The sequence below is a fragment of the Panulirus ornatus genome, chromosome 65 (genome assembly GCF_036320965.1).
Source record: "Panulirus ornatus isolate Po-2019 chromosome 65, ASM3632096v1, whole genome shotgun sequence".
NCBI classification, from domain to species: Eukaryota; Metazoa; Arthropoda; class Malacostraca; order Decapoda; family Palinuridae; genus Panulirus; species Panulirus ornatus.
This window is the reverse complement of record NC_092288.1, coordinates 22504183-22523479: the sequence shown is the minus strand read 5'-3', so window position 1 is coordinate 22523479 and position 19297 is coordinate 22504183. Positions and strand designations below refer to the sequence as shown.

General features: G+C 43.1%; 1 protein-coding gene across 1 annotated transcript in view; it reads left to right on the top strand.

Annotated features, from left to right (window-relative positions):
- The window catches only part of LOC139746656 (uncharacterized), a 120468-nt gene extending 102519 nt beyond the window's left edge, over positions 1-17949 (top strand). The window contains exons 3-5 of the mRNA XM_071658094.1: positions 3068-3201; positions 8137-8374; positions 10658-17949. Of these exons, the coding sequence (XP_071514195.1) occupies positions 3068-3201; positions 8137-8374; positions 10658-10731 (446 nt within the window). The 3' untranslated portion in view covers positions 10732-17949. The remainder of the gene's footprint in view (positions 1-3067; positions 3202-8136; positions 8375-10657) is intronic.
- The last annotated feature ends 1348 nt before the right edge of the window (positions 17950-19297 follow it).

Below are 19297 nucleotides of genomic sequence, written 5' to 3'. Positions count from 1 at the left end.
TGGCCACCATGACAGTTGAGGGTGAGTGTCTGCTGTGGCCACCATGACTGTTGTGGCCACTATGACAGTTGTGGCCACCATGACTATTGTGGGTGATGTCTGCTGTTATGGCCACCATGACTGTTGTGGGTGAGTGTCTGCTGAAGCCCCAATCTTTCATACTGAGCCTGCTGTGGCCACCATGACTGTTGTGGATATGTCCGCTGCTGTTGTGGCCACCATGACTGTTGTGGGTGAGGGTCTGCTGAAGCCCCAGCCTTTCATACTGAGTCTGCTGTGGCCTCCATGACTGTTGTGGGTGAGGGTCTGCTGAAGCCCCAGTCTTTCATACTGAGCCTGCTGTGGCCTCCATGACTGTTGTGGGAGTCTGCTGTGGCCTCCATGACTGTTGTGGCCACCATGACTGTTGGATGTGAATATCTTCTGTAGTCCCAGCCGTTCATATTGAGTCTGCTCTGGCCACCATGACTGATGTGGGTGAGTATCTGCTGCTGTTGTGGATGAGGGTCTGGTGAGGCCCAAGCCTTCCATACTATCTGCTGTGGCCATCATGATTGTTGTGGGTGAGTGTCTGCTGTGGCCACAATGACTTGTGGATGAGTGTCTTCAGTGGCCACCATGACTTTGTGGCCACCATGGCTGTTGTGGGTGAGTGCCTGCTGAAGCCCCAGCCTTCCATAATGAATCTCCTGTTGCCACTATGACTTGTAGGTGAGTGTCTGCTGCTACTGTGGCCACCATGACTGTTCTGCATGAGTGTCTGCTGAAGCCCCAACCTTACATACTGAGTCTGCTGTGGCCACCATGACTTCTGCATGAGTGTCTGCTGAAGCCCCAACCTTCTATACTCTGTTGTGGCCACCATGACGTGGGTGAGTGACTTTCGCTGTGGCCTCCATGATTTTTTGCCAACATGACTTTTGTAGGTGAGTGTCTGCTGCTGTTGTGTCCACCATGATTGTTGTGGCCACCATAAGTGTTGTGGATGTGTGTCTACTGTGGCCACCATCATATGTGGTTGAGTTTCTGCTGCTGTTGTGGCCACCATGACTTGTGGGTGAGTGTCTGCTGCTGTTGGGTTGGCCACCATGACTGTTGTGGTTGAGTGTCTGCTGTTGTGGCCACCATGACTGTTGTGGGTGAGTGTCTGCTGCTGTGACCACCATGATTGTTGTGGGTGAATGTCTGCTGTTGTGGTGGCCACCATGACTGTTGTGAGTCAGTGTCTGCTGCTGTTGTGGCCACCATGACTGTTGTCGGTGAGTGTCTGCTGAAGCCCCAGCCTTCCATACTGAGTCTGCTGTGGCTACCATGACTTATGTGGGTGAGTGTCTGCTGCTGTTGTGGCCACCATTACTGTTGTGCGTGAGTTTCTGCTGAAGCCCCAGTCTTATGTATACTGAGTCTGCTGTAGCCACCATGACTGTTGTGGATGTGCCTGCTGTTGCCACCATGACTGTTGTGGGTGTGTCTGCTATGGCCATCATGACTGTTGTGGGTGGGTGTCTGCTGTGGCCACCATGACTGCTGTGGTTGTGTCTGCTGTGGCCACCATGACTTGTGGGTGAGTGTCTGCTGTTGTGAATACCATGACTGCTGTGGGTGAGTGTCTGCTGTTGTGGTGACCACCATGACTGTTATGGCCACGATGACTGTTGTGGGTATCTGCTGCTGTTGTGGCTACCATGATTGTTGTGGGTGTGTCTGTTGTGGCCACCATGACTGTTATGGGTGAGTGACTGCCGCTGTGGCCACCATGATTGTTGTGGGTGAGTGTCTGCTGCTATTGTGGCCACCATGACTGTTGTGGGCGAGTGTCTGCTCTGGCTACCGTGGCTGTTGTGGGTAAGTGTCTGCTGAAGCCCCAGCCTTCCATACTGAGTCTACTGTGGCCACCATGACTTGTGGGTGAGTGACTGCCGCTGTGGCCTCCATGACTGTTGTGGGTGAGTGTCTGCTGCTGTTGTGGCCACCATGACTATTGTGGATGAGTTTCTGTAGCTGTTGTGGCCACCATGACTTGTAGGTGAGCGTCTGCTGTTGTTGTGGCCACCATGACTGTTGTGGGTGTGTCTGCTGTGGTCATCATGACTACTGTGGGTGAGTGTCAGTTGAAGCCCCAGCCTTCCATACTGAGTCCGCTGTGGCCACCATGACTGTTGTGGGTGAGTGACTTCCGCTGTGGCCTCCGTGACTTGTGGCCACCATGACTGTTGTGGGTGTCTGCTGATGTTGTGGCCACCATGACTGTTGTGGGTGTCTGCTGCTCTTGTGGATACCATGACTGTTGTGTGTGAGTGTCTGCTGTGGCCACCATGATTGTTGCGGGTGAGTGTTTGCTGTGGCCACAATGACTGTTGTGGGTGAGTGTCTGCTTTGGCCACCATGACTGTTTTGGGTGAGTGTCTGCTGTTGTGGCCCCCATGACTTGTGGGTGAGTGTCTGCTGTTGTGGCCACCATGACTGTTGTGGGTGAGTGTCTGCTGTTGTGGTGGCCACCATGACTTTTGGCTACCATGACTTTTGGCCACCATGATTGTTGTAGGTGAGTGTCTACTGCTTTTGTGGCCACCATGACCTGTGGGTCAGTGTCTACTTCTGTTGTAGCCACCATGACTATTGTGGGTCAGTGCCTGTTGTGGCCACCATGACTGTTGTGGGTGTATGCTGTTGGGTTGGCCACCATGACTGTTGTGGGTGAGTGATTGTTGTGGCCACCATAACTGTTGTGGGTGAGTGACTGTTGTGTCCACCATGACTGTTGTGGGTGAGTGACTGTCATGGCCCCCATGACTGTTGTGGGTGAGTGTCTGCTGTTGTGGCCACCATGACTGTCGTGGCCACCATGACTGTTGTGGCCACCTTGACTGTTGTGGCCACCATGAGTGGTGTGAGTCTTGTAGAGCCACTATATCACCACTTAACTCACCTTGTTGTCGTTGTCACACACACACACACACACACACTAATCCCTCTCTCTCTCCCTCTCCCTACCCCACTCTCCCCCACTCTCCCTCCTCTCCCCTCTCTCCCCCACTCTCCCCTCTCTCCCCTCTCGCCATGGCAGACCTCCCGGACGAGAAGCCCAGGTTCAGTGGGGCGCGAGCGAGCTATCAGATGCATGAGGAGGTCTCGCTGAACTGCTCCTCGCCTCACTCACAGCCTCCAGCCACCTTGACCTTCTACATCAATGATGAACAGGTAAATGATTTATCCTCTTTATCACACTAAGGTAGACGACCCCCTCCTCCTCCTCTTCCCCGCAGGTAAATTATTTATCCTCTTTATCACACTAAGGTAGACGACCCACCTCCTCCTCTTCCTCCCCGCAGGTAAATGATTTATCCTCTTTATCACACTAAGGTAGACGACCCCCACCTCCTCCTCCTCTTCCCCGCAGGTAAATTATTTATCCTCTTTATCACACTAAGGTAGACGACCCCCCTCCTCTTCCCCGCAGGTAAATTATTTATCCTCTTTATTACACTAAGGTAGACGACCCCCCTCCTCTTCCCCGCAGGTAAATCATTTATCCTCTTTATCACATTAAGGTAGACGCCAGCCATATCCCACCCCCATGAATTATGAGGTAAATTATATATACTCGAATTCTCAGAAGAACAATTATATTGGTTTGTTGATTACCTCAAGGTGTTCAAATAATTATATTGATATATCACCTGAGTATAGGACGTCTTATATATCCCCATCCTGAGTATAGGACGTCTTATATATCCCCATCCTGAGTATAGGACGTCTTATATATCCCCATCCTGAGTATAGGACGTCTTATATATCCCCATCCTGAGTATAGGACGTCTTATATATCCCCATCCTGAGTATAGGACGTCTTATATATCCCCATCCTGAGTATAGGACGTCTTATATATCCCCATCCTGAGTATAGGACGTCTTATATATCCCCATCCTGAGTATAGGACGTCTTATATATCCCCATCCTGAGTATAGGACGTCTTACATATCCCCATCCTGAGTATAGGACGTCTTACATATCCCCATCCTGAGTATAGGACGTCTTATATATCCCCATCCTGAGTATAGGACGTCTTATATATCCCCATCCTGAGTATAGGACGTCTTATATATCCCCATCCTGAGTATAGGACGTCTTATATATCCCCATCCTGAGTATAGGACGTCTTATATATCCCCATCCTGAGTATAGGACGTCTTATATATCCCCATCCTGAGTATAGGACGTCTTATATCTCCCCATCCTGAGTATAGGACGTCTTATATATCCCCATCCTGAGTATTAGGACGTCTATATAGCCCATCCTGAGTATACGGAGTCTTGTATATCCCCATCCTGAGTATAGGAGTCTTATATATCCCCATCCTGAGTATAGGACGCCTTATATATCCCCATCCTGGTATAGGACGTCTTATTATTCCCCATCCTGAGTATAGGACTTCTTATATATCCCCATCCTGAGTATAGGGACGTCTTATATATCCCCATCCTGAGTATAGGAGTCTTATATATCCCCACATCCTAGTATAGGACGTCTTATATATCCCCATCCTGAGTATAGGACGTTTATATATCCCCCATCTTGAGTATAGGACGTCTTATATATCCCCATCCTGAGTATAGGGACGTCTTATATATCCCATCCTGAGTACTAGGACGTCTTATATATCCCCATCCTGAGTATAGGACGTCTTATATATCCCCATCCTGAGTATAGGACGTCTTATATATCCCCATCCTGAGTATAGGACGTCTTATATATCCCCATCCTGAGTATAGGACGTCTTATATATCCCCATCCTGAGTATAGGACGTCTTATATATCCCCATCCTGAGTATAGGACGTCTTATATATCCCCATCCCCCTCCCCAATTCCTCCTTTCATATAGGACCTTCATCACATAGATCTATAACAGGACATCCTTATGATTCTAGAGTTATAATAACATGAAATCTATTGTCATGATGTCAAAGACTTCAGTTGTAGTTTCAGTCTAGCATTGACGGAGCTTTCATCTGAACCCTATATATGAGGGGACTACCCCAGAGATACGGGGCTGAAGTACCTCCTTCAGCTGGACCTATGGTTCATACTCATTCTCTCACTCCCTCATTCACGTCATGGTGTCTCATGCCTCATCTCACAACCTTACACTAGGTGTACAACCCCAGGGGACAGGGTCTTACACTAGATGTACAACCCCAGGGGGCAGGGTGGTACACTAGATGTACAACCCCAGGGGGCAGGGTGGTACACTAGATGTACAACCCCAGGGGGGCAGGGTGTTACACTAGGTGTACAACCCCAGGGGGGCAGGGTCTTACACTAGATGTACAACCCCAGGGGGCAGGGTCGTACACTAGATGTACAACCCCAGGGGGGCAGGGTCTTACACTAGATGTACAACCCCAGGGGAGTAGGGTCTTACACTAGATGTACAACCCCAGGGGGCAGGGTCGTACATTAGATGTACAACCCCAGGGGGGCAGGGTCTTACACTAGATGTACAACCCCAGGGGAGTAGGGTCTTACACTAGGTGTACAACCCCAGGGGAGTAGGGTCTTACACTAGGTGTACAACCCCAGTGGGGGCAGGGTCTTACGCTAGGTGTACAACCCCAGGGGGGCAGGGTCTTACACTAGATGTACAACCCCAGGGGGGCAGGGTCTTACACTAGATGTACAACCTCAGGAGGGCAGGGTCTTACACTAGGTGTACAACCCCAGGGGGGCAGGGTCGTACACTAGATGTACAACCCCAGGGGGGCAGGGTCTTACACTAGGTGTACAACCCCAGGGAGGCAGCGTCTTACACTAGATGTACAACCCCAGGGGGGCAGGGTCTTACACTAGGTGTACAACCCCAGGGGGGCAGGGTCGTACACTAGATGTACAACCCCAGGGGGGACAGGGTCTTACACTAGATGTACAACCCCAGGGGAGTAGGGTTTTACACTAGGTGTACAACCCCAGGGGAGTAGGGTCTTACACTAAATGTACAACCCCAGGGGGGCAGGGTCGTACACTAGATGTACAACCCCAGGGGGCAGGGTCGTACACTAGATGTACAACTCCAGGGGCCAGGGTCGTACACTAGATGTACAACCCCAGGGGGGCAGGGTCTTACACTATATGTACAACCCCGGGGGGCAGGGTCTTACACTAGATGTACAACCCCAGGGGGGCAGGGTCTTACACTAGATGTACAACCCCAGGGGGCAGGGTCTTACACTAGATGTACAACCCCAGGGGAGTAGGGTCTTACACTAGATGTACAACCCCAGGGGGGCAGGGTCTTACACTAGATGTACAACCCCAGGGGAGTAGGGTTTTACACTAGATGTACAACCCCAGGGGGCAGGGTCGTACACTAGATGTACAACCCCAGGGGGCAGGGTCTTACACTAGATGTACAACCCCAGGGGGGAGGGTCAGATGTACAACCTCAGGTTCAGGGTCTTACACTAGATGTACAACCTCAGGTTCAGGGTCTTACACTAGATGTACAACCCCAGGGGAGTAGGGTCTTACACTAGGTGTACAACCCCAGGGGGGCAGGGTCTTACACTAGATGAACAACCCCAGGGGGGCAGGGTCTTACACTAGATGTACAACCCCAGGGGGGCAGGGTCTTACACTAGATGTACAACCCCAGGGGGCAGGGTCGTACACTACATGTACAACCCCAGGGGGGGCAGGCTGAAGTTACATATACACCAGGATAAATTCATGTATCAGACACTGAAAAAAAATATTTACATAAACATTCATTTCATACATATTCGCCATTTCCCGCGTTAGCAAAGTAGCGTTATAACAGAGGACTGAGCCTTAGAGGGAATATCCTCACTTGGCCCCCTTCTCTGTTCCGTCTTTTGGAAAATTGAAAAAAAACAAGAGGGGGAGGATTTCCAGCCCCCCGCTCCCTCCCCTTTTAGTCGCCTTCTACGACACGCAGGGAATACGTGGGATAATTCATCAACCTAATACGCCACAAATACGCATGGAAAACAGCTATGTAAATCAGAAAAAAGAAAATCAGATTCTGATCCTTGTAATCTGACTTCACAAAGGGATCTTAACAACACAAGAGTGTAATTGAGGTCCCACTTAACGATCGTTCATATCTATGTCCCAGAGAACAAGATACAACGGGTTAGGAACTAGATCACGAACCTGTTTATCTTAACTACACTACAAACTACCCTCAGGTCACCCGCCTGTTATCTTAACTACACCACAAACTACCCTCAGGTCACCAGCTTGTTATCTTAACTACACCACAAACTACCCTCAGGTTACCAGCCTGTTATCTTAACTACACCACAAACTACCCTCAGGTCACCAGCCTGTTATCTTAACTACACCACAAACTACCCTCAGGTCACCAGCCTGTTATCTTAACTACACCACAAACTACCCTCAGGTCACTCTTAGTTAATAGTTGATAAATAAAATTGTTTTTAAGGTCAAGTTTGTATTGCATCTCACCAGAACAGCTGTCCAAATTCCACATTCACCACTGGGCCCCCACTGAAACATTCAGTTCCAGTCGTAAGATCACAAGTGGACCCCCGCCCTCCCCCACTGCAGCCACTACCACTTACACCACCTAGTGGCAAAAAAAAGAACACCCTACAACCCCAATAGCTTCAGTGGCATTTCTAGGTGGGGTTACTAGGCAGTGGGGCTGTTATTAACAAGAAGTAATCACAGTTCGGCTCCACTGTTGACACAGTTCACGGTTTATGGCCTTAAGTTCTCTAAGCCAATGAACTGCCTCTTCTTGTCCAATCAGTGGCCTTGATTTAAATTGACCAACGACCCACTTGTTCTATATCTGTTCAGAGTTGATATGAGTATAGTACGACCCCACTGCAGTGAGCAGTGCTCATATCGCGACCCCACTGCAGTGAGCAGTGCTCATATCACGACCCTCCTATGTACAGTGAGCAGTTCTCCCATCACGACCCCCTTCAGTGATTACAAACCCCCCTTTACAGTGAGCAGTGCTCCTCCTATCACGACCCCTCCTACAGAAAGACACTTCAAGCCAACCATGGACACCTCGTTCCCCTGCTCTCTCTCTCTCTCTCTCTGCGTCAGTAACCCAGTCTTCTTCTGCGCCTCCTCCTGCAGGCTGACCCGGCGTGGCTGGTGCACTACCGGCCGCTGGAGGACCCGGCCACTGGCCTGGAGACGTCTGTACTCGGTCTGCGATTCCCTCTGCGACCCAGACTGCTGCACGGAGGCTTCGTCAACGTCAAGTGCACGGCGGCCATCGACCAGCTGTACTGGAGCAGCAGCGAGACCTTCATCCCGGGTGACCTACCTTACCATGCCTCCATCATGGAGGGCAGGGCCGCCCTTGGCCGAGGTGGGTGATGTGGGCTTGGTCTGGCCAGGGGAGGTGGGTGGTGTTGGCTTGGCCCAGGGGACTGGGTATTGGCTTATCTCAGGTGAGGTGGGTGTTAGCTTGGCCTAGTGGAAGTGGGTGTTGGCTTGGCCCAGGGGATTGGGTGTTGGCTTGGCCCAGGGGAGGTGGGTGCTGTTGCCATGGCCCTTGGCCTAGGTGGGTGTTAGCTTAGCCCAGGGGAGGGGGGATGGGTTGTTGTTGGCTTGACCCCTGGAGGGAGGATGCTAAGCTGGCTGAGAAGGATGGCTACTGGGTTGACCCAGTTGGTGAGTTGGCCCTGGAGGGTTAGTGCTTAGCTTGGCCGAGTCGACCCGTCTTGCCACGTCTCCATTACTGAAGGGTGAAACTGTTCTTGGCCAAGGTGGGTGCTGGGTGGGTCGCCTAGGCAAGTGCTGGCTTGGCCAAGGAGGTGGGCTGCCATAACTGGTGGGTGGGCTGGGCATGAATGGTGGTAGGATGTCGTATGTAGATGGGTGGCTGAAGTAAGTGGGTGATGAGGTAAACTATTTAGGTATTGGGCTGAACTAGGTGGGCAATGGGTGGGCTTAGGTAGGAAATGGGGTGGCCTAGGTAGGCAGTGGGTTTGGTCCAGAGGGGTGGGAGGTTAGTCCAAGTGGTGATTTGAGGACAAAGTGCGGAGAAGTCGGTGGTTGTGAGCTGTTGTGAGTAGGTTGAAAAAGGCTGTGAATGGTTGTAAGTGGGATGTGAATGTCTATTAGTGGGTATGAGCAGCTGAAGGGGTTGTGTGGTTGTAACTGGGTTAGTTGTGATGTGATTCTCAGTGGATTGCAAAAAGGAGTTGTTTTGAATCAGTTATGAATGAGTATGTAAAGGTTGTGAGTGTTTGAATATAGGTTGTGAGTGGCTAAGAGTGGGATGTGAGTGGTCCTAAGTGGTTAAGAATGGTTGTGAGTTGTGAATGCAATGCAATTATTTATTCAACAGTGGCTGTGACTGAGAGTATGTTGCAAGTGACAGAGTGATTTATGAGTGGTTAAATAGTGTCTTTATGTGGTTTTGAATATTTTCAAGTGGGTTATGAGTAAATGGGAGAAATATATTGACCATCCTGGTTCTTTAGTTAGTTTAGAAAATATCAGATTATCTTTTATCATTCTTATGTGTCAACTGATGAGTATGAGGTTAGGAGGGATATGACCCTAATGTAGAGGTAGTAGGTAGGAACATTTAGGTGGGACTATTAGGTAGAAACATTGGGCAGAAAGGTGGTAGTAGTAGGTAGGAACTTTAAGTAGAATTAGTCAATAGGAACATTAGGTAGGAGCCTCTGCAAACACTGCACTAGACTGGCCCTCTGCCAGAGGCCTGTTAAGTGTGAGGCATCAAGGCTAAGAAACAGCACTGGAGTTCGTTATGTAGTGATGGAGACTATTGCCATGGCCGCCCCACTGGGAGAGTTCCTGAAGGGAACAGGCATCAGAAATATAGATAGATAGATAGACAGATGAATAGATAGATAGAGAGACAGATAGATAGATAGTACAATATAATCACCTATTGTATTGTGTGGGAAGGGAGTTTCACACTCGTATGACCCTGTCTTTTTAACTCTGCTATCATACAACCTCTTGAATTTATGTATGCTTTCTGCATTAACCATGTTTGATTTCTAAGGACAGTGCTATATAAAATGAAAACAAAAGAATTATATAAATTACTTCTCTTGTCTTTGATATTAAAAGCTGATTGATATTTGATATATTATCAGCTGAAAGGTATACTTCATCATATTTCTCTCATTATGGCATAAATTCATTCTTCTGTGTATGATCGGTTCTCCATAAGAGCTTGAGGTATAAGATATACCTGTCTGTATTTTTTATATGATGTAACCATGCTTGCCATAATGCATGACAAAACTCTCAAAGTTTAGATGAATATGTGAAGAAATATTTGAGAATATTTACATATTTATATGTAATTCCTTTGCACACTGGGAAAACTTGTGGTGTAGAATTCACGTACTCAAAGTTACACTATGAGTGAAAGGTCACGTTTGATGAGGCTTTATCACTAGGAGTATAGTCCTGTCAAAGACCTTTTCACTCCAAAAGAGTCCACTTTTCCCCAATACTGGAAGTAGTGCAGCCTTGGGCTGCAGAAGCCTTCACAGAGAGGTCCTGGGTAGCACCAGGACTGTGTCATAGAAATTAGTCTTGGGTTAATTGTAGATTCATAAATGAAATACATTCATAGTCTGATTTTTCTGCTTTATGCTTTCAGGATGTTCTGTGGTATCATCCAGCCTTCAGACTCTAGTGGTAGTAGGATTGTTCCTCATGATCCTGCCACACTAGGATCCCTCAGTCCCTGTCCCTCCAGTGGATGGAGTATAGGCAGGACTGTCTGCTGCTTTGCTATACATGAAGCCCCACCTCTATATTTTCCTCATTGGGCAGAGGACAGGTGGGGGAGGCAGGTGGCTTATCAAACACTGGAGGACATATATTGAAGCAGTGTTATGTACACTCAAGACTTGTATCAAAGCAGTGTTGTATAGACATTTTCGGGTGTTTTACTATGAGCTGTAAAAGACAAGAAACCTGTGTAAATTATTTTGTAAAAACATATGTAAAATTCTCACAAAACTAGAAAATGAAGTGTAAATCTGTGGCAAGAAAGTGAAGAGCATTTAGCAAAATACTGTACATTGTCTTCAAATGAATAATAGTGTGCCTCGGATTTCAATCTTCACACTTCACGTAACAGAATTTTATGCTTAGATTTCGTCAAAAAACTGGAAAGATATCTTTTTGTCTTTTCTTTCTGGAACATTATCTATTGGAGCTCCATACATTGCTCAACACCTTTGGTAAGGCATTTTCGCATTCCATACCTCCTCCAGAAACTGTATGAACATGACTTTTGGGATGTTTCTATAAATGCTAATGCATATTTGGTTTTCTGGGGTGTAGACCTTTAGAGTATGATTATGTCTTGAAGTGTTAGCAACACATGATGTGAATGGCATCTCTTTTTTCTTTTTTTTACTTGAACAGCAATCATGTTTATTTGTGTTCCTTGCCAAGCCTCCTTTTTTCAAAATGCTGCATTGTAGATAATCTGTGTTCTCCAAAGAGCAATATGGCCTTTTCTCACCCACAACTTTGTTTCTTTCTCTTGTTGTCACACTAGAGATTTTCTCAAAATTAAACTTAATATATATGTGTGTGTGTGTGTGTGTGTGTGTGTGTGTTACTCCATCATCTACCAGATAAGACACACTGATCATCCCTTTCACTTGGTGTATTATACACCATCTTCTTTTTCTATTATCAAAGTGAACTCATGAAGGCTGGTTGATTTATTGTAGATAAATCTGGAATATGAGGCTTAATCTGTTACTCTAAATTATCATTTTCTAAACTTTTTGAATTTATGAATAAAAATCTTTAGTTATCTGATTCCAGTATAGTGCTATCCTCTTGAATCTCATTCACTAAAAACTGTGAATAACATCAGCACCTTTGACATTTATGGTTATCATCCTTACTCTCTGGTCATTGACTCAGTTAACAGGCATTAGCAGGAGGAAATTTTATCTTTATGGGTCATTATATCATTTTTCTTTCCTTTGCCCGATGACCTGAGGATTTTCACCTTTATAATCAATCCTTTCCAGTGTGCTATGAGCCTTTGACATGGCAAACTAACATTGACAACAGCTGCTGAAGTGCTTGTATATTCTTTCTGTTCTGTCTTTTATATCATATGCTATTTTCCCCTCTATCTGTCTATCTATATATCATCTGTGTATTTGTCAACTCTATCTATCATTAACTACATCTTATATGTAGCACTAGTTTCCTTTCATTTCTCTCTTGATCTGTGTATCTGTTCACTGTTAACTATTTCCATGTCTAACACTTGCTTAGACATCATTATTTACCTACAGGATTGCCTGGATAAATTCTCACATTACAGTATAAGCACATCATCAATCTGACCAACTCATTTCCTTTGGTTTCTTCCTGTACAGCATTGGTCTCTCTGGTCCTCATTTGCCCTTAATTTTTTCCTGAAAGGAATGGGATATAATGCAACTAAGGTGGTAAGGTGATTTCCGCTCTTGGCACTACATGGAAATGATGAATCTACGTTTTTTTTACATGCTCAACTGGGCATTAGGTGACCAGTGTCTTTGAATATTTTAGATCACACAACACAGTTATCTCGGCTCATTTCTTTTTGAACTAAGATATCTCAGCAGAATCATTCAGTTAGAATCATTGCAGCATTTTAGCATTTGAATAGGAATTGAACTGAAATATATTCAACAATCATCGTGTAGACACTTTACTTTTTAATACAAGCCCATTTTCCTCATCTTTGGGCTAGACAGTGTACACAGACCCCCAGTGAACATATGCTCATAATTCTGGACTTAGGTTAAATGGAAAAAATGTTCACTACTTAAATATTTCATATTTATTCCCTTTGCATGCTAAATTGAGTCATCCATAGGCAATTTTGAGAACGCTATGGGTCCAAGTCTTACTATTCTTACTCATTTCATGGGCTTCACAAGCACTTCTATAAAATCATTTACTGAGAGAGAGAGAGAGAGAGAGAGAGAGAGAGAGAGAGAGAGAGAGAGAGAGAGAGAGAGAGAGAGAGAGAGAGAGAGAGAGCCTGAAACATTTTATTCATACCTATCACACACACTATGAATATCTAGTCCAACACCTCTATAGATCATGTATCATGTATCTTTCATAAGATGAGCTTCAATATTCTGTATTCTTGTGGATATATCATACTTAACCTGTTACTCTAGATGAACTTTTTTTTCAATGTTTTCATGCTCATTTTCTGTAAAAGTTGTCAAATGTAATTTTTGTGAAAGTTGCCACCCATTTTTTGTAAAAGATGTTACAAACCTATTTTTCTATATTGGCAGATGCAGTTTCTGTAAAGCTGTCACACTCAATTTTTCTAAAAGTTGTTACACCCAATATTTATAAAAGATTTTCCCATAAAAGTTGTCTATTCCACTTTCTCTGAACATTTCCACATCCCACTTGCTATAACAGCTGTTATTCCCAAATTCTAAAAAAGTTGCCACACCCCAGTTTCTGTAATAGCTGTCTCACCCAATGTCTGTAATAGCCATCATGCCCAACTTCTGTAAAAGTTGTTCTGTCACATCCAATTTTCTGTAAATGTTTTCTCCCAGTTTCTCTGACATCTGTCAAACATACATTCTCCTATTGTTGCTAAAAAAAAAAGAGAAATATTACAATGTGGAAGAGCATATACACACATTTAAGAAACTGAATAATGAAATAGCATCAATACATACATTTGTCAACATTATTCAACACCCATCTAGGAACTTCAACATGTGAGTGCCCTTAATTTTAAGACAAGACTACAGGTTAGACAACTGAGGGCACCATCAGACCAAAAGGGACGGACTCATAATTTACCAGCAATTAATCGTAATGACTCAAACTTCTAGTAAGACCCAAAGTATTGCATTGTAATGAATACACTGATTGATGAAGTTTTTGAGGATAGGGACCTTGCATAAGAACCAGTATTATTGACCTTGTTGGTTTGGACTATTGGCTTGAGTATGGATGAGTCCTTTAGGAAAATAATGCCTTTTGAATCTTGCAATGGAGGGAGCATTATACACCTTAATGCAGAGAAGGTATGGCCACTTAGTAATTTTTTCCCATAATGACTATCTCTCAATGACCTTACCAGAAGTGACCTGACCTTCTTAGCTCAACTCTGGAATTTTTTCCTTTGTGTGTGCGAGAAAATATATGAACTTAATGGCTCAGACACTGAACTTGTGATATCTTTATGATGTAAATAAGAATTTTCTCCGTAAATCTTTTTTTAGTATGTCAACGTTGTGTAGTCCATCAGTAAATAAGGCTTATTTCATTCCATTTATAAGTATCTTACTATATTTGATACAAAACTGGTCAGCAGTATCTAGAGAGAGGGTTTCAATATATCAACCAAAGTAGGTAATATGGATATAAAATGTTACCAGATTTCAGCAACAAGGTTCTGAATTTCCTCTCCAGTGAGAGGTACAAGTCTTTTGTATTTCTGTGGGGTTTTCCCCAGTTCCACGAGAGACTTTTGCCAGTGAAACAGAATTCTGACCTTAAAACTTTCATTAAGTTGTATGATTATTTCTCTTAAAATTTGTGTTGTAAAGCATTCTAAATGTAACTACAGGGCATTTTTCTGCATTATCAAAGAAAATTGATTTCAAATGTGAAAAAATGATTTCAAATGTAACCAGAGGGCATTTTTCTGCATCATCAAAGAAAATCAATTTCAAATGTGAAAAAATAATTTCAAATGTAACCAGAGGGCATTTCCATGCATTATTAGTTAATGTAAAATATTCCACCAAAAAAAGAGAAAGTCATAGTTGTACCAAAGATTACATTGTAAGTCGAAGGTTAATTAGGTATTTTATACTTTTGAGAGGATTAAGGCCATTCTTACTCGATAGGAAATACATTTATTGTCTTGTATTGTGTTTCAAGGTCTTCTGCCACAAGGGTTGATTTGAATCCCAAAGTTCATGTGAATCAGAAATTATTGCATTTTACTTTATATATATTTGCTATATTTTTTCTAATGAAAATAAACAATATATATATATATATATATATATATATATATATATATATATATATATATATATATATATATATATATATATATATATATATTACTGCAACACTATGGGTAAACCTGGTGGCCTTAGTTAAACCTTGAGGCTATAGGTAAACCAAGATGTCATGGGTGAATCTGAAGACGATGGATAAACCTTCAGGATATGGGTAAGTATAGAAGTCATGGCCATGGGTAAACCTGGAGGCTATTGGTAGACTTGGAAGCCATAGGTAAACCTAGGAGCCATGGGTAAACTTAGAGATCATGCATGAACTTGAAGGCCATGGATAAACCTAGAGGCCATGGGTAAACTTAAAGGTCATGGGTAAATCCCAAGGCCATGGTTACACTTCAAGGCCATGGATATACCTCAAGTTCATACATGTTCGCCATTTCCCACATTAGCGAGGTAGCATTAAGAACAGAGGACTGAGTCTCAGAGGGAATACCCTCACTTGGCCCCCTTCTCTGATGGGATGTGAAATTGAAATGAATTATTCTCTTCAGCTCATTATTCTATATCATCAGAGAGCATCCATGAAGATTCTATCTTTTTTATCTATCATTGAAGGTAATCACAAATCTCCTGTTCCCCACACTCTCAGTGGATGATGGCACTACTCAATCTCCATATCTTCCCAGTGGATGATGGCACCAGTAACCTTCAACCTCTTCATTTGATGTCATCACTAATTTTTCCTCAGTGGGTGATGGCACCACTATTTTTTCCTCAGTGGATGATAGCACCACTAAACCCTATCTACCCCACAAAGCCCAACCAGAGTGGATTTTACAAACAAAAGACCACTAGTGAACATGACACATTTATTTGTGGCATTCCATGATTTACTTTCTTGTGTTATTTCTGGAAACTCATTTTACAAGGCTGAATCCCTTGTGGCCTAAGGATCAGGCATGCTTCCTAGTCATTGTTGTACACATCCCTTAAAACTAACATACTGAATCACCAGTTGAAGAGAGGGGTCTTCAGTTTCCTATATCTGGCTTGGAAAAAAAATATTTACTTATTTCTACTGAAATCATGATTCTTTTTTATGCAATGTACAGTGTAGACACTTTACAAAAATCCCTTGAGAATTGAGGATCAAAAATTCTGCCTAAAAAAAAAAGAAATTTCAGGAGGCTGTAAAGTATATATATATATATATATATATATATATATATATATATATATATATATATATATATATATATATATATATATATATACATTTTTTGATCATCTAACTTTAGATAAGTAGGCTCTCTCTCTCTCTCTCTCTCTCTCTCTCTCTCTCTCTCTCTCTCTCTCTCTCTCTCTCTCTCTCTCTCTCTCTCATATACTTAACCTATGACAATATTTAACACTGAATGTGTTTATTATGTGAAATGGGCTTCTATTTGATTTTAATTAATCTCTGCAACAGGCGTCTTGTCTCAGTCAGTTTCTTAGCGTGCAGAACTGACTTCCTCAAAGCATATTTACCTTTCCATTATTTCTTAATTCAAGCCAACCACTGACTCTAGTTGACCCAGCTAGTCCATGAAAATACTTTATATATTTCTACTGTTCATCAAAATATTATTTTGAGATTTACCCAGTGATATAGCAATATAATCCTTATAACTAAGGAAGACAATAATTTTTTATAGATATCATAAACAGATATCTCTTTCTATGGATTTGTGATAGAAGTATATATATATATATATATATATATATATATATATATATATATATATATATATATATATATATATATATATATATATATCCCAGGATCAATTTCTATGAAAGTGTCCTGAAGTAACCCAGGATATCTTTCCAAAGGCCCCTGCAACCCAAGGCTGCTCTACTTCCAGTAGCAAGTAAACGTAAACTCTTTTAGAGTGAGAATCTTTTCGATGAAACTGAACTCCCAACGATGAATAAATCAAGTGGAGTCTGGCAATACCCTTTCCATCAAAGGATTGCCATAGCAAAAAAGCATGTAGCTTTTGGCCTATACGAGTTTATAATGGCTTGTGAGCTTTATTTTCTCATGTTCTTATGTATGAAAATTATTCTTTACCATCAGCTGTGTTCTACGGGAGACTATGGTTGTCACCTAGGTGCTTGCCCTGAGTTTTCTAAAGGAAAGTATATTGTTGTTAATGGTTTTGGTCATGGTATGTAGTGTTCCTAAGGTTATCAAAAGAGTTCTCTTCTGTCAGCTATTGTCTACAGGGAGTTATATATTTGTTTATGGTTTTTACCAAAGTATGTTATATTCTGAAGTGTTTTTTCAAAAGAGTTTTCTAATGTCATCTGTTTTCTGTAGGATGCTATATATATGTATATATATTTGTTAATGGTTACAACCAAAGTATGGAAATGGAATGGAAATCTGATTAGCTAGAGGCCAAAATCAGGGAAGGATGTATTCATAAATTTGTGAGGTTAAGTTGCTCTGAAATCCTTCAAGGCTTTGCAGTAGGTAATTTTCTTTTTCTTAAGGTTCTCTGAGGTGGTTTGGAGGGTAGGGGTGTTAGCTTGGAGGATGGGGAGGTTAGTTTCAGGATAGCATTCTTGGAGGCTGTGGAGGTTGGCTTTAGGAGGGTGTTTGGAAGCAGGGGAGGTTAGTTTTTGGATGGTGTGTTCTTGGAGGATGTTTGGAGGCTGGGGAGTTTAATCTAGGACAGGGTATTATGAAGTTACTTGGAGGGTGGGGAGGTTTAGTTTGGGATGCTGTCTTTAGAAAGGAGGGAGGCTGATTTTGATTTTCTTTTTTCATATTGCAAGTGCCCTAAGGAAATCTGAGCGAGTGTGTGTGTGTGTGTGTGTGTGTGTGTGTGTGTGTGTGTGTGTGTGTGTGTGTGTGTGTGTGCATTTGTAAAAACTCCATTGATTCATACGTCCAGATATTCAGAAGAGAAAATAATATTATTAGTCAAGCCAGATTTATTCTCCTCCTGCAATATATATATATATATATATATATATATATATATATATATATATATATATATATATATATATATATATATATATATATATAAACTGCTGAATAGTCACTGGTGTATATGTTGATAAATCCCCTCCCAAAAAGGTGATTCATTTCTATGTTTATAACATTATCATCATTGACCTATGTTTGTATTTTATGTTATGATTTATTAATGTATGAAAGTTACAGATTGTATATAATGTAAATATATTTGTTTATGAGCATTGTTGTGACTGTAAATAAACATTGCTGTACGATGGATCGATGTTTGATTTACCTGGTAACCTTCATGTTTGCGTGTGATTTACATGATGGTACCTTTCATGTCTATGTGATTTACATGATGGTAACCTTCATGTGATTTACATGATGGTACCTTTCATGTCTATTTGATTTACATGGTGGTATACTTCATGTGATTTACATGATGGTAACCTTCATGTCCGTGTGTGATTTACATGATGATGACTTTCATGTCTGTGTGTGTGTGATTTACCTGTTGAGGTAACTCATCATTGATGAATACAGTACTTGCAGGTATGGTATGGGCTGGGTTAAGCCTACCTCCCTATAATCATCAATACAAGGGGTTGATGACCTCCACAAAAATCATCAATACGAGGGGTTTATGACCTCCCCAGAAATCATCAATACGAGGGGTTGATGACCCACAAAATAACCAATACGAAGGGTTAATGACCTCCCCAAAATCATCAATACGAGGGGTTAATGACCTCCCCAAAAATCATTAATACGAGGGGTTGATGACCCCCCCAGAAGTCATCGATACAAGTGGCTGATGACTTCCCCCTGAGGATCATCAATATGGGTCATTGATAACCTCCTCTGGATATCATCAGTATAAGTGGTTAATGACCTCCCCAGAGGATCATCAACTATGGTGGTTAATGACCTCCTCAGAGTATCATCAACTATAGGGGTTAATGACCTCCCCAGAGGATCATCAACAATAGGGGGTTAATGACCTCCCCAGAGCATCATCAACTATGGGGGTTAATGACCTCCCCAAAGGATCATCAACAATAGGGGGTTAATGACCTCCCCAGAGCATCATCAACTATGGGGTTAATGACCTCCCCAGAGTATCATCAACTATGGGGGTTAATGACCTCCCCAGAGTATCATCAACTATGGGGGTTAATGACCTCCCCAGAGTATCATCAACTATGGGGGTTAATGACCTCCCCAGAGCATCATCAACTAT